This window comes from Sinocyclocheilus rhinocerous, unplaced genomic scaffold, assembly GCF_001515625.1.
Source record: "Sinocyclocheilus rhinocerous isolate Xijiao unplaced genomic scaffold, SAMN03320098_v1.1 scaffold4792, whole genome shotgun sequence".
Lineage (NCBI taxonomy): Eukaryota > Metazoa > Chordata > Actinopteri > Cypriniformes > Cyprinidae > Sinocyclocheilus > Sinocyclocheilus rhinocerous.
Genome location: NW_015643559.1, coordinates 40,497 through 57,398, shown reverse-complemented (window position 1 = coordinate 57,398; position 16,902 = coordinate 40,497). Strand labels below are relative to the sequence as shown.

The 16,902-nt window shown below is 40.6% G+C and overlaps 1 protein-coding gene across 1 annotated transcript in view; it reads right to left on the bottom strand.

The window, feature by feature from the left end:
* The window catches only part of LOC107757336 (A disintegrin and metalloproteinase with thrombospondin motifs 16-like), a 68,225-nt gene extending 51,761 nt beyond the window's left edge, over positions 1–16,464 (bottom strand). Inside the window, exons 1-5 of the mRNA XM_016574778.1 lie at positions 16,311–16,464; positions 16,139–16,229; positions 12,401–12,729; positions 2,310–2,619; positions 1,618–1,820 (exon numbers count right to left, since the gene is read on the bottom strand). Of these exons, the coding sequence (XP_016430264.1) occupies positions 1,618–1,820; positions 2,310–2,619; positions 12,401–12,729; positions 16,139–16,229; positions 16,311–16,406 (1,029 nt within the window). The 5' untranslated portion in view covers positions 16,407–16,464. The remainder of the gene's footprint in view (positions 1–1,617; positions 1,821–2,309; positions 2,620–12,400; positions 12,730–16,138; positions 16,230–16,310) is intronic.
* Between the last annotated feature and the right edge of the window lie 438 nt (positions 16,465–16,902).

Sequence of the window (16,902 nt, the reverse complement as noted above, 5' to 3'; positions counted from 1 at the left end):
TTTCTCTAAAGTTCTTCAAAGCCTCACATCTGGAGGCATACCATATGTACTTAAGGGAATCCCTAATCCCACATTTCACCACCCTTTGAAACAGAGCTGAAGATAAAGTCCTTAGGATGGTTTAAAGTGCTCAGGTATCATAAATACAAACACTTAGTCCCAGTACAAGGTCTTTCATTCCTGCTATTTTGTCTTTGTTTTCACTGACACCAACACAAGAGGCGAGCATTTTGGTTTCAGGTGTCAGCATTTCACTAATCCTTTGTAAACTAGGACTCTTAAAACACCTTTACAAAGTCTGAGTTTGATGGATATGTTCATAACATGTAACCCAATCCTATTTCCATTAGTCTAAAAGAGTGTTTTCATGTGTGCTTACATTTTTCACTGCACAAACCCCAAAAAGACTCACTTTGACTTTTAGCAATCATTAACTAGTCCATTTGGTCAACCAGATATGCCACAGTGAAGTGAAAACACATGCTCTGACCTCAGCTTGACATCTTTCTCCATGCATTCAGAGCATACTCAACCACAGAATACTGGGAAACGAATGGATGGATGAGAGGATGGACAAATGGATGCATCAATAGCTGGATATATACATGGATGGATCCATGGAAGACAGATAAACAGATGGATGCAAGTGCATAATGGATGCATGGATGAATGGAGGTATGTATGGACGGGTACATGGATGAATGAATAGATGGATGGATGAACAGATGGACGAATGGATGGACGAATGGATGCATTGATATCTGGATGGTTGCACGGATGGACAGATATGGATGCATTAATAACTGGATGGATAGATAGATAGATAGATAGATAGATGCATGTACAGTATGTATGGATGCATGTATGGATGGATGAATAGATGGATGGATGCATTGACATCTGGATGGATCCATGAATGAATGGATACGTGGATGACTGGATGGATGTAGGGAAGGATGAATACATGAATAGATAGATAGATAGATAGATAGATAGATGGATGGATGGATGGATGGATGGATGAACAGATGGACGAATGGATGCATTGATATCTGGATGGTTGCACGGATGGACAGATATGGATGCATTAATAACTGGATGGATAGATAGATAGATAGATAGATAGATGCATGTACAGTATGTATGGATGCATGTATGGATGGATGAATAGATGGATGGATGCATTGACATCTGGATGGATCCATGAATGAATGGATGCATGGATGGATGAATGGGTGGATGTAGGGAAGGATGAATACATGAATAGATAGATAGATAGATAGATAGATAGATAGATAGATAGATGGATGGATGCATGGATGGATGGATGGATGGATGGATGGATGGATGGATAGATAGATGGATGCATGTACAGTATGGATGGATGCATTGAAATCTGGATGGATCCATGAATGGATGGATGAATGGATGGATGAATGAATGGATGGATGCATGGAAGGATGAATACATGGATAGATAGATGGATGGATGGATGGATGGGTGCATGAATGATTGCATGTACAGATGCATGGATGTATGGATGGACTCATGGACAGATGGACAAATTGAGAGACAGATGCATGCATGGATGGATGGGCAAATGGATGGATGACTTACCATGTTAAGAACAGTAAGCACATATGTGGTTATATTCTCATGGCCGTGATTGTCCATCATCTTGTGGTCGACCACCACCAGGGTCTCCACATTTAGCCTCTTGTGCGTCTGAGGTTTGAACATAATGGCTCGCTTCCCTCTGGGCATGAACTTATATTCATCCGGAAAAATATAGATATCATCCTCGGGAGGTTTAGGCATATCTGAAACACAGGACCAAGACAATATCAACACTAGGTCACACAGTCAGTACTGGTTCCCCAAAGAAAATGCATTACTAGTTCAGCAAATAGCTGAATCTATGTGTGAAAAACTCCGGCCCATACGAGGCATTAATGCACGCCATGTGTGTCAAACTGTTTTAGCTGTTACCTCATGTCCCACATAAGATTTGGTTACTCAGTTCGTAAAATATTACTCAGAGTTCAAATGCAGTGCGAGGATGTGGTGTTTGTTTAGAGTAGGTGAAGATAATCCATGCCTGACCAAACACAATACAGGTGTGATGATGTCATGAAAACATGTTCAAACTGACCCTTGAACAGCTGTGACCTCTTTACATATGAACATCGTCTAAAATAAACCCCTGTCCTCCTAATGAATGTCTTTGGCAGTCCAGCACCATTTAATGGAAAGCAGCTCAGTGTTAGAGACTCTGAAGGGGCGGTTGGAAAGAGAATGTCCTTACATACATTTCTTCCGTCTTCCACAGAAGTGCTGTCTCTGCCGTGTGCCATCATGAATGTGCGGCGTACGCTGGCACTCCTTTGGATCCGTCTGTGTGGTTCTCCACAGATACGGGACTGCTGAATCTCTTCTGCTGACCGTCTTTGGCTCAGTTGACCTCCTGTTTCTGCCTCTGTTGATCTGTGCTGGAGTGGATCTCTTGTATAGGATGTGGGGATGCTGGTCAGATGTGGCTGAGAAGTTCTCCAGAAGTGCCTGATGTGGATGCAACGGCTTCAGGAAGTAATCCGCACCCTGAGTTCTGATCAAACCTGACTGGAGGGAAAACACACTGGTCAATGCCTCGCCATCTGATCAAGAAACCCTGCACTCTTCATGCTTCATACTCACAATGTGTGTGTGTGTGTGTGTGTTTCCTGCAGGAAACAGCAGTGCTTGCAAGGCAGCAAAATAGAAACAGGAATGCAAGCTCATCCAGAGAAATTACATCTAGTGATGTATTGTGGTGTAGGCTAATGTCATCGAAGGCAGTGATTTAATTAAATAAGTATATTGCAATCACCACAGTCTTATTTGAGCTGTTCTGAGATGCAACACAATATTTTGAGCTGGGCGCATGTAAATAAACACAGTAGTGCTTCACACTAAAACTGCCAGTGCATGCATTCTTTTGCCGACAAACCACCAAAATAAAAACTAGATGGTTTAACATGCCAGTTTTTTTTTTTACAACATTGTGCAACCCTAACATATGCTGACATATCACAATTAAGCACATTTTGGTGAAATCTGATGTTTAATACTTCGTGTAAGGGGTTGAGAACAGACGCTGAGCCGGATGATTGAGGAACACCAGCACAGGGTTTTGCGAACACTGTCATAACGCCAATGTGCTTTAGAACATAAAACAGACACTGTTAATGTTCTAAAGACACCTTTAGTTTCTCAAAAGCAAAACCCATCTGGATTAAAGATGCATTAGGATGATTTCCCAAGCATGATTCCTGTTCAAGAAGCAGCACAGATCACATTCGAGATGCATGTACTTGCACATCGAGCCGACTCTGAGCTCAGTTTATGACATAAACGCCCAAATTACACTGCTTTGGAGAGCTGCGCTGTCATTAACACTAACAAGCTTCACGTCCCTCGCAATCTGGAGACCCCAAGGACTCTTCAAGCCCTCATCCAAATGTCACGGCAGGTCAGAGCGAGAACTCATTTGCGCCGCAGCTTCAGCGCGGTCTGATAATTATCCTCAATTGGGCTCCGAGGATAAGCTCCTCTCCAAACAAACAGAAAAGCCCTTCTGAGAACCTGTTTGAACCCAATGTGCATCTGATTAGCATTCGTCACTGCCAACAACACTTAAGTTCATTGCAAGGTAATCATACACACAATAGGCTGTAAAACATATGCTGAACTCTGGGAAGAGAAGACAGAGGCAAAGCCGCTCGCTTTTGAGTTGAGGATTTGTGCATGAAGGTGAATAAGAGACACATTCAGAGCTGTCTGGAGGACACGAGTACAATCAAGGACTGAAGTCTCTAATGTGTGTTTGAGGTCGATTTTTAATGGTCCTTAATGTGAACTGAGCAGATGTTTATGTGTACATGCTTTTCACATTCATCTACATCTCATAAATGCTTACACAAGTGTAACTTTGAAGAGTGTATGTCCTTTCTACAGAGGTTAATGTTGCTTAAAACACTGGTTTATGCCCTTTTTCCCACTTTTTTGATGCCAACACAGTCGAGCAGGGATCTGGTCTCACTCGCTCAAGGAACACTGCCCTCACTCCACGCTTAAGTAATCAGTGAGCGAAGCCATACAGGTCTCGCCAGACTAAACAACCCTGATCCAAGATCACAGTGTGTGTAGAGGATACACATCTTGTCATGTAATTAACGCCTATATGGGAGGTAACTGCTGATAGATTGCAACACTTTTCAAAAAACACTCGCGTGATTCTGGAACCAATGATAATTAGACACTTTAATTAACACAACACACGTATACTGTACGTTTACAGGGAAGTATTGAAAAAAGGGAGGTTGCCAACTCTCAAGCATTTGCAGTGAGACACTACAGAACATCCCACGGCAAACAAGACAACGCAAAATAAAAGGACACAACTTAATTTGTCTTGAAATTCAAATGGACTTATATTTATAGAGTTTAATTGGAGCTGCTTACCGCAACAGATGGTGACAGAGGGCTTTACCATTTAATAAGTTAAGTTACAATTATGCACATATTTCCATTTCGCAACAGTTTGCATTAACCAAGTATAACTGAACCGAAGTACAGAAAAATGCACATACATGCATGTCAATTAGACATGCAAATTAGAGCATTATTTTATATTAATATATGGTATTTCATGCATAATAAAATTTCTATAACAGTAACTGAACCGGGATTCCTGTACATTTAGACCCTACAGGAACAATAAACGACAGTAGCAGTTTTATTACAGAATATTCACCTCTGACTTGTTCCCCTTACAAATGGTTGTCAACAGCAACAATGCAATGAAATGCATCATATTTTGTGAGAAAGTGTGATGTGCTTGACTGAGGAATCATCACTGCAAAATTATTTAGAAATAAGTACTGTATTTCATTTAACAAATCTGATGCAAATAGTGATTCTACATTTTCTTTCAGCTATACAAGCTTATAATGTATAGCATACAGCACTTTTCATATACCATAACGTACATCTATATACTACCTTTTTGCCACACAATGGAACAGGGCATACAAAAATAAATGCAATATTTGGTTTTTAATAATGCAATTTTTTGGCTGGCAATATTAGCGAGCTAGCTAAGCAAGCTAAGTAATTACGAACCGTTTCTAAAAAGTGCAACTAGTACAACATTAGGCTGAAGTATTTGGGTAATTTGCATTACTGAGGTGAAATGAAATATGAATTGTAGGATCCTTAAAACCTCAAACAGGTGATTCAGCTCAGCTCATCTCATCAAAATCTCACTCCGGCCAGGCAACCCTGTGAAAGACACAACTCAACAGAACAACACAACTGATCCATTAATGCAAAGCTACGAGCATGGATGACTCTAATTTATGACCTAATTTATGATCTTGGATGGGAATTGATCCTCCATGTCGATGGCAGTATTTTATAGAGCTGAAGAAGGCAGCAATAAAATTGACGTGGATGCCTAAAAATATCAGACGAAATAGATTTCAGGCAAAAAAGACAAGAACCACTGGCTGTGGATGAAGTTTTTTAAGTTCGTTAGGCTAGTTGATATCATTAGCAGCTGTAAGCAGATTAATCCAAACCTTTCCAGAGCAGTGATTCGAGACTCCATCAAGTGAACAACACCTGGGACTTAACCTCACCCCAAGACCAAAGGTCCTACAGTCAAGCATTTGATCCTTTATTGGACGCTGAGGACTTCAAAGAGCAAAATTACCCAGTTGTTTTGATGTCAAGGCAGCAATCCTCATGAGATACGCTCATCTTCTGTCACCAGATCACAGGGTTTAGTCAACAGAAGCGACCTTTGCCAGAGCCGAGGCTTTCGGGCTAGACGTGGGATGAAGTTCAGGCATGACTGGTCACTCTGCATGACTCCAGCCTCATGCTCTCGTGTTGGGAGTTTCAGCCGTTGTCAAGACTAATTCCCAAAGTCGAGTCGATTTATGGCGATTGTGCTTTCATGCAGTTTACACGCTTGCTGCACGTCTTCCAGTCAGTCCTTCCTATCCGTCCAAAGTTTAGTCAATAGAATCCCGCAGGATTGCAATAATGGCTTCTAGTTAGTTGAGGAAGACAGTGCGAGATCTCAGTGACATAATTCAGACAGACAGTGAGCGACCTTGCAGTGACCCCCTGTCGTGTTTTCCATTCGATTAAATCCACATGGCTTTCAGATATGAAAATATGCACTATGCTTAGTGTTCATCCTCTGTGACATCACTTTACCTCAGACTGCCGAAGAACTTTGATTTGCTGATGACCTTTGCTTTGGAGACCCACTGGAAATTGTTTCCAGAGACACTACAGCCAAACAGCAAAATTTCGTAAACCTTCTTCTTCTCAAATTAATCTTCAGAGAAACAGATCCCAGTAATCTCCCTATAGAGTTTTAGAAGAGGTCTCAACAATGTCTCAAACTCTGCTCAGGTTTGTCAAGATCTCTCTATCTCTGTATACCAGAGGTTCTCAACTCCGGCCCTCCAGATCCACTAACCCGCAGTGTTTCTCTCCAGCCTTGATCAAACTCACCTGACTGTAACTTTTTAGTAACCCTGAAGACCCTGATTGGCTTGTTCAAGTGTGTTTGATAAGAGTTGGAGCTGAACTCTGCAGGAAAGCGGCAAGAGCTGAGAACCTTTGCTCTATACCTAACACCAGTTTAAGTATATCAAATGCAGCATAACATGACCTATAAAAGATCAACATATGAGTGAGAAAAATCTCTTTGTTTTTGTTTTCTCTATTGGGAAAATAAATGAATTCTATTTCTCTGAAAGGTGCAGGATGTGTTGACAAAGATTTGCAGTGCAAAAATTAAATCCACTGTTGTTGTAAGAGCTTAAATTATGCCGTTCTAGAACTGCTGGATGATGCAATGGATAAACAAAACTCTAGAAAATATATTTAATTTGAAAGCCTCCTTCGTAAACCTCCTTCTTCTGAAACTGATCTTGAGAGAAACAGATCCCAGTAATCTCACAAGAGGTCTTAACAAAACACTGCTCATGTTTGTCAAGATCTCTCTATACACTTTCAGTATACAATATCAAATGCAACATAACTTCAGCTATAAAGAGCAACACACAAGTGATAAAATTATCTGCTGGGAGAAGAAATTAATTCTACTTCTCTGAAATATGCAGGATGGGTTGACAAAGATTTGCGGCACAGAAATTAAATTCACTGTTGTCGTAAGAGCTTGAATTATGCTGTTCTGGAACTGTTGGATGATGCAACGGATAAACCAAATTTCAGTCAAATTTATATCAGGCACAATATAAATATCAAATTTGGTCAAAAGCAACTGCCAAATGGGAAATGGGAGAATTTTGAAGGAAACCAAAAATTTGATGATCTATCCAGGGAAATCTGTACCTTTCCATTTCTGCCAGGGGGAAACTCGAAAATGTAAATCAATTTACACACATGGCACTAAGTGTACAGTTTAGTGTAAGTAAACAGTGCAAATCCATGTTGTCAAGCGGGAGTGGTGCTGCTGACCGCATTCCTGCATTTGTCAAGATCTCTCTATACACTTTCAGTATACAATATCAAATGCAACATAACTTCAGCTATAAAGAGCAACACACAAGTGATAAAATTATCTGCTGGGAGAAGAAATTAATTCTACTTCTCTGAAATATGCAGGATGGGTTGACAAAGATTTGCGGCACAGAAATTAAATTCACTGTTGTCGTAAGAGCTTGAATTATGCTGTTCTGGAACTGTTGGATGATGCAACGGATAAACCAAATTTCAGTCAAATTTATATCAGGCACAATATAAATATCAAATTTGGTCAAAAGCAACTGCCAAATGGGAAATGGGAGAATTTTGAAGGAAACCAAAAATTTGATGATCTATCCAGGGAAATCTGTACCTTTCCATTTCTGCCAGGGGGAAACTCGAAAATGTAAATCAATTTACACACATGGCACTAAGTGTACAGTTTAGTGTAAGTAAACAGTGCAAATCCATGTTGTCAAGCGGGAGTGGTGCTGCTGACCGCATTCCTGCATAAGTAACACGTAAGAATCATCCGCCACAAATCTGCGCCTCAGTCCCCCAGGTCTATGACAAGCTTAACTAAAAACAAATGTCTGCGCTGCCTCCTTAAATACCTCTCATGAAATTACACACTGAGAGCTACAAGGTGCAAATAGCAGTCATAAAGCGCCAGGAGACGGGCTGAGACGCTACCTGGGAGAAAAATAACAGCTGGGAAATGGGCAGATCCAGGCACGACCCTACAGGAACTCTAATCAAAGGAGCTGAGCGGATATGAGGAAACTCTGAGCGATGCACCTGACGCTGTTCCTATTTCCATGAGAGAGGCTTGTACTTGCCTTGCTGCTTTTAGAAGCTGAAACCGAACCTCTGAGCTGCTATAAGAGTTTATTTGCCAGCTGAAACTATTTGAGGAGGGTGTCAATGATTCGTTTTTTTAAATCCTCTTACATCATCTCAGTGACTAACTGTTGCTGTTCTTGTCGTGAAGAGGCAGATTCGGTCTTAACTCCTTCCTGGACATTGCATTGCATGAACACTGACTGTGCATATCGAGGCTAAATCAACTTGAGCAGGACCGCATTTATCCTTGCACATTAACGATGACCTCCCGCCAACTGGCGCCACTTTCTGCTCTGTTTTTACAGGGCAAATCGTGCTACGCTCCATTTCTGTTCATTATAAATAAATAGGTTAGTCTTTAATTCTGTCAGTCCATCAAAGCCGCATTTAAAGCCTGGAGAGTGAAACATGGAGTTGTTTTATGAGGGATAATAATGCATATATCTTGGACAAGAGATCTGAAGAGTTGCTACGGGTTGCATGGCTTGGTTTTCAAAGCCTAATGATGAACGCTAAATCATAATTATATTGGAAATTTGGTGAAAGACGATGAAACAATGTACCAGGTTCTGCTACGGAGCAGCTTGGGATCAGAAATCAAACATGATTTCTTGGGGAGTTTGTCCTTGGTTTTAATTAAGAGTGAACAAAACCAGTCCAATATAACAGGACCTGTACCAAAAATAGATACTACAAACTCTCAGTTTAGACCAGTTTTGGACTGCCCTGTCTTAATGTCCCAGTGAACAACTCTCAGACTTCATATCTTTGAGTATTTCCTTTCTAAATCCTTAAAGTCAACTTGAAACAGCATTATCAACCCATTTAAACGTCATAATGTAACATAACAGGAATGTAGGGAAGGATTTTTCTCATCAGAAACTGACTGGATTATTGTTGTATAGGTTGTTTACGCTACTTTTATTTGTTTTTTAGTGCTTGAAAGATTTGGACCCCATTGACTTTCATTCTATCGACAGCTGAAACGTTAAATATCTTCTTTCGTGTTCTGCAGAATAGTTTAGTGAGTAAATGATGAAAGGATTTGTGGGTTCCTTTAACAATAAGACCAGGACCATGTACTACAAAAGTCAATTTTGATTATATGCTGCTTTTAAAACCTTCCCCTAAGTAAGTATGAATGTTTTGCTTATTTAAGCTGTGTTATCCACAGTGTTGTGTCAGACGTGTTGAAGGTTGGGTGTCCAAATGTAGACTTATGGCTTCAGCTTATGGCTGACATCACTCACAATTAGCCTGTTATTGCAGACTGGCGTCACTTCAGAAAGACTTTCAGCACAGAGTCTCAACCCAGAATGCCATTTCCAATGACCCTCCTAATTGGCATCCCATGTGCCACCACTAAAGACAGCTATTGTACCGTTTTATATAAAGCCATCAGCTTTAAATCACTGGGGCCTCAATAGTCCAGTCCTCACGCCTTTAAACTCACATTTGGGACCTTTTATGACAAACTCTGTCTGTTATCAAAGCCCTGCCAACCTCCAGTGGTGATCTGCCAAGCCAGGCTCCGCCATTCAAAGTGAATTTATACACAGACTTTACTGGACACATAAGGAGAGACGGAGTTAACTAATGACTCTGCACTGCTGCTAATCACATCCAGCTGGGGACAGTGTGATAGTCTACAACATTAAACTTCCAGCACATATTTCAGCTAGTTATAGACCCAGTACATTTACAATGACAGTAAGATTTGAGCTGCCTCCATTTAAAAGCTGACAATCACATAAAGGTTAAAAGCCATTGGGAAATTTTTTGTTCGATATTGATTATTAATCACTCAAACCCCTTTCTCTACCTGTCTGTCGGCCTCACATGTCTGCTATGTTTGTAGTTTTTAACACTTTTTATTCGCGTTTGTAGTTCTTAATCGAATCCTTGTCCAACGTGCAATGGGTTGTGGGCAATATTAGCCATTAGAGTTTGCACAGATCTGCCTTTCGAATTCCCACTGGAAATAGTAAATCATCCGGGTACCTTTGGATATTCATTTTAACACACTATGATTTGTGACACACTAATTCTAATTTCAAATACTATTTAAGATGGATAGAATGTGAATTGGGACGTAGCAATAGAGTATTTATAGATTCTTAAAGAGCTCATTGTAATCTTTCAGTGTTGCTCTGGAACTCCTTTTCAAAACAAACTGTTTACAAATAAAACATAATGTATTAAAGCTTATGTGAGTACAATATGTGTTTGTTTCCACTGAGAACGAGTACAGATCCTCCAAATGTCGATTTGACTAATAAAAGAGGGCTCTGTTCTCAAGTAAAACCTCGCTTGACCTAAATTTATGTGGGTTATTGAGTCACTGGTTTAAGGGGATTTGAATGCTGGGCTTTTAGATGAGCTCTATTGATGGTACGGGGCACTTTATGTCAGTCCAGTCAGGGTAAAGTCATGAGAATTGCGGCAGAGTCACTTTGCTCCTGCAGCGCCTGCTGGAAGCCGAATCTCGTGCGGCCTGGGAGCCAAAACAACAAAAGCACTCTGGAGGGTTGAGGTTTCTCTGCACACTGAACATTAATCCACGGAGAAAACAAACAGATGGGATGATGAGTACACTAGACGGATGAATACAGCGGTTTGAAGGCCTATACAAGTGATTCAGTGCATTGATGATGGCACAGCGATCGCTCTACAGTTCCTGCCAAAATTGCTTGAGGTTGTGGGTCTTTTTCTCTCTAATGAGAAGATAAATTCTTTCTGGTCTATTTTTATCACCATCATTATCAACTATCTGAACAGCATAGCATAAATCAGTTGGGGTTAGTGCTGCATACATTTTCCACATTTCAGAGGGAGTACAATAGAGACAGAGCGCATTTAGGCCACGCCCACGCCCAAAAAACAGAACAATGCCTAAAAGCTGCTGTGTGACAAGATGTACAGCAAACAAGCTACAAAAACCCAGATTACATTTTTGTAAGCTGTCGACCCAAAAAAAAAAGAGCATTTAAGGACACAGATTGTTGTAGATGTCAGGGTAGTTCACGTTGGGCCATTCAGTTGGATCATTTCTCAAACAAAAGGAAGGTTAGGAAAAGGGGCTGTCACGATAATGGGTCTCATCTTTGTTTTCTGAGGACTCCATTTCCCATAACCCCTGCCTAGGAACTCATTATCACACGACACCTGTTTCCCATCAGTGACATTATAAAGGTAGCACTCATCCACACACACATTGCTGATTATTGTATCGCCTGTATTGTCATGGTGTTCTCTGTGTTCCTTGCCTTGCCTTGCCTGTTTTTGATCTTGGACTGTTTACATTGTTTTTGATTGCTTGCTGACTGCCCTGACCTTAGCCTGATTATTGGATTACTCTTTTGTCTGTTCTGGATTAATCCTGCTTTTGCTGGTGTTTTGACCCTGCCTGTTCGACAACGCTCTAAATAAAAGGGCTGCAGATGGATCCTCAACTCTGTTGTCACGCCTCCTACGTTACAGAGGCACTGATGTAGACCAATAAAATCTAGTTTCTCAATATATCTCCTCCTCTCAGGTTCACAAGGGTGATGAAATAATCCTTTGACATGGTTAATAATAATAATTAATGTTTCCAGTCGCCGATTACGTTTCCCTCCAGTGGGCGCAGTTCTCAAGAGTAATATAACACGTTGCACTCTATTTTTGTGTCCTTAAACGCTCGTTTTTTGGGGGGTCGACAGCTTAAAAACGTAGTTCTGGGTTTTTTAGCTTGTTTGCTGTACACCTTGTCACACAGCAGCTTTTAGGCATTGTTCTGTTTTTTGTTATAAGTCAGAAATGACAAGGAGGCAGCTTCCCTCAATACAAAGTCAATGGAGAGCGTTGGATTGTTTTCCCCCCGGTGGTGTCTCTATAGAGAAACCCTGATATAGTTTTTAATGCAAGGATAAACTCTTAAGACTTGTTTTGTTATTAAGACTCTCTGACAATGACTCCTTCCCCAATTGACCACAATCAGCTGTGAAACAGGATAACCCATCGATCCACTCACCATCCCTGCACATGTCGACAGGGCCACGGATGAGTTGACCTCTGACCTCAGCACCCCATGGTAGAAGCAGAGGTGGTCTTGAGGAAAAGGCTGCAGGCTCTTGGTGCCGCTCCTGCCCAGGGTTTGTATGGTGAAGCTGGGGGCGATCAGGCCACGTGACGGCTGCAGGTCCAGGTGGAAGTCCTGTCCTAATCCACGCAGCCTGAAGTGCACAGCGAGGTCGTGATCTTGACCCTCCGTGGAGCGTTTACTGCGGTGATGGTGGGCCACGGCATGGGAAACGTAACGCCCTTGATGGTCCACCTCGTATGGGGCCACGATTTCATATTCTACATAGAGGAGGAAGTGAGGTCATTAAAAGCTGGAGTTGAATGCATTATTTCTGTTCAGGGGTCCGTTCTTCGTACCTCGCTTAATACATCTGAGATTATTTGAAAGATTCCAGGGACCAGTTTTACTAACAGCTTGCGCCAGCGCAAACCATCTTTTGGCGTTAAAATAGCACTGTCAGGTTTTACTAAAAGACACGCAGTGACGAATTAGCGCTGAAAAGGCATGGACAGTTATTTTTGCGTCTGATCTTATTGAATATGCATTTGTAGGAGTTTCCCTTTCAGACGCAAAAGTTATGGGGGCAGCGTATTCAAATTAATCATGCAATGCGTTTTACTAACGTTTACGCTCGTCAAATTACTGGCATTTGCACCATTATTTAAAGCCCCAAAAAAGCATGTCTTAAACTATTTTGTGCTTGAAGTTGCTGCAGTTATTGTTGCAGAGAACAGAGAGCACGTGGTAGAATGGAGAGGATTTTTTCCACACATTTATTTATTTATTTTAAATGCCAGACGAACACATTTTGTTTGCATATCATATCGTTTGCCAAGTCATGTTATTTTTAATTTGCTTCAGGAAATAAAAGACGACTTGGAACCTAGGAGTCACGCAATACCAGCTCTATCAAAACTTCGGTTCGTACTGCGGCTTCTTTATTTCTTTATTCTTTATTTGCGACTACGCTAATTTGCACTGCGCTTGGTATATTGCGTTGGTCGATATGTAAATGAAATGTTGCATCTGTGTCCCAGTGGCTGGGACAGATTTCCACTTAAAAATATGCGATCTAATACTGTTTACATGAAATAAGCCTGCTCCCGAGCAGGTTTAAGCTTAAGGACCTGTTGCTATGACAGCAACTCTGGGATGAGCTTTGAAGAACCAACCAATCCAAGATCAAGCGAAATCGTCAACAATCAAATCCAGCTAACGGAGTTATCGACGTACAAAGAACGGACCCCATGTGTGCAACTAATTAATCAAATCTAACCTGCATAAAAATCTTTACGCCATCACACTTTATATTAGGTGGCCTTGACTATATTAACATTAATGCATTAATAGACTATAGATTTACAGTGCCACTTCATGTTATTTTGAAAAATTCCCAGATTTACTGATAATGAGTTTGAGGTATGGTTATATATTGGACAAAATTTAAGGTTAGGTTTATGAGGGTTATAGTGTTAGTTTTTGAGGTAAGGTTAGAGGTAAAGTTAACAGTGTAACAACACATGTTAATTAAACGCAGGTACTTTAAATGCACAATGTGCCAACATGTATGTACATAAGTATATTGTATCAAATGGTTAAGGCTACCTAATATAAAGTGTGACCAAAGTCTTTTTTTCCCAGACAACTTTAAAGATTAGTTTGCTGAACACCCTGTCTACCAATTGTTCAACAAACGGACCACTCTCTTGTATTTTTTTATTTTGTTTTGCTGAATGACAGATATGCATATGTGATGTTAAATGCAAATAGTAAGAATAACACATCTCTACTTTCATTATGTGTTGTATTCATTTTGAAAGATTACAACGATGTAAATCCCATAATGGAATACGTCAAGCTCATACTAAGCGGGTGATGTTGACGTGGTTAAGCCTTGTCAGGTACACTGGTCGTTTCTCCTTTCTTAAGTAAACAAACTAGAAGAATGACATTCGTGTAGCATCTCATCTTTTTTTTTTTTACTTTCACTAACATGCTCAAAACTCACTCCATTAGTTGAGCCAATGTTAGTCGATATGCTCAAACAAACAGAGTCATGATGTTACACATTTTTGAATGGAGATCAGCCTAGAAAAGGGTTAAAAGTATAAGCTGGGAAGGAAGTGTTTAATAATGAATAAATGCATGTCACCTTTAAAGAGTCTTTTTAAAACTAGTATGCTCTTAAAAAGATTTTTCGATGTTGGAGCATGTTGTACAAGAAAATACTATTTTAGTCTTCCTACTATAACATTTCACATTTAATTCAGTGTGTTACTTGCCGTTTCTTTGTAATCATTTGTGAAATTTACTAGGAAATTCTGATTGAAAATTGTTTCAACACCAATAGTCCAAACACAGATCTTAAAGGGAATGAACTGAGAACATTAAAACATCATTTATCATTTAATGATTCACATCAGGATAAAAAGGCCATATCTAGCAAATGCACTGTTGTTATTGCATAAAATAAGTAACTGTACCAAACCAAATGCAAGCTGACGTGATTTATAGGAAGGTCCATGGAGATGCTGCTCACGGGGTGAAGGTCAGAGGACGTGTTTTAATGTTGTGTGATTCTGACCTCCACATACACTCGCGCGCCTCTCATCCTCGCGGTGGTCTGGTGGCTCAAGTTATAAATGCTTTTACAGACATGAGCGGACAGATTTATGATCTCTGACCGTGGGGTGAGACACACACTGATGACACACACTCTTAATGCTCCGCTGTGATATGGAGACACACGCTCTTTCTCTCATTCTCTTTCACACACACACACACACACACACACTATTATATCTGGCTACTCCAGTCTCTAAACTCATGCCAAACAGTGCAGAAACTCTTCACAGGATAAAGGTAGTAAGTGCACACAGAGACTGTTTGTAAAGCTTGGCTGATTGATGGAGAGCTTCTTCAAGTGTCTGCCTTTGTTCATTGTTCACTAAGTGCCAGTGCATGCCAATCTTTATGCTACACACCCCTCCTTCTGTCTGTGTGTGTGTGTGTGCGCGCACGTACAAAATTGTCTGCAGAAGCGAAAAAACAAAACCTCCTTTTGGGGACATCTGGGGACACCCTCGGTTGGAACAAATGATTCATATGAAATACACATGCATTTTTTTTTTTTATTCCGTTTAGTCTTCTTTTAGGAGAAGGTTTTGGATTAGTCTGTAACCAAACCATTGGATTATTATAATTAGCTTTATATAAAAACACAAATTTGTGGTGCTATTTTCATGGCTATTTTTATTTTTATATCCTCATTTACAAAGCTTGCATGCAGGTTTTGCTCACACTGTAGGTATTAAATGTCACCACAAGAAACAATAAAGTGCATTGTTATTATTAATGCATTTATTATTATTATTATTATTATTATTATTATTATTATTAAATAACCTAATCACCTCAACACAACAGTTTTGAGCTTGTATTTTAAGGTGCATTTGTCATTGGGCTCCGATTAATTAGGATATCTAGCGCCCCCTGCCGACCAAATCCCGTATAGACTGTGCAACGGCAATAAAGTTATTCTCTTACAAAGATATTTTTGAGTTGCTTTCTTTTAATTTTTGGGAGTTAAATCTAAATTAATGATGCAATACTAATAAACTGCTCATATAATGCGACTGCGACTGACAGCTGTCAATCACATCTGGCAGGTAACTGTAACGCTCTCACCTGTGTTGTGAGGTAACCGCAGTGTTTCCAGCAGAGATGTATGCTTTACATGAGGACCAGCGTGAAGGGTTGCAGATGCGCAGTGAGATCTCTACGTGGACAGACAGTGAACATGCATCATTTGCATTGCAATACAAAGCAATATTGACGAAACAGGCGCGTGTTTGCTCACCTGCTGGCATCCGAGTATAAAAAACAGAATGAAGAGCACAGAACAGATGGATGCGGTATAATTCCTCCTCGTTGGCACAGAGCGCAGGCAAGCCATGTCTCCTAGAGACTCTTATCCAAAATCTGCCGCGAACAGCCTCTCCAAATGTGTCTCACTGAATCTCTTCAAATCTATCATACAGCATCAGTGAAGCGCAATAAACGCGATCCCGAATCCATGATCTGCATCCTGACAGTGCATTTCTGGAGAACTTCTCTCAGTGCTTTAATGCAGTGTGGTTGAGGATAACTGTGCCATTGCTCATGCAGATGTTCTCAGAGTCTCCGCTCAGTGCGCTTTAGTGAGTGTCTGGAGCAGCGCTCCCAAACAGCCAATCACAGCCCACACCTGTGCGTAAGAGCCCCGGGCCCCTGGCGAGAGGAGGGTCCCAACATCTACCCTGTAAAAAGTTAACCAACTGACAGTAACTGCTGCCTTACATTTTAAATTCAAGTTAAGGTGGTGTAAAGCCCGCAGTGATCAGCTGATTACACTTTTAAACCACTTTCCATTTCAGTAGCCTACAGATGAAAACTCATAAAACCCATAAGAA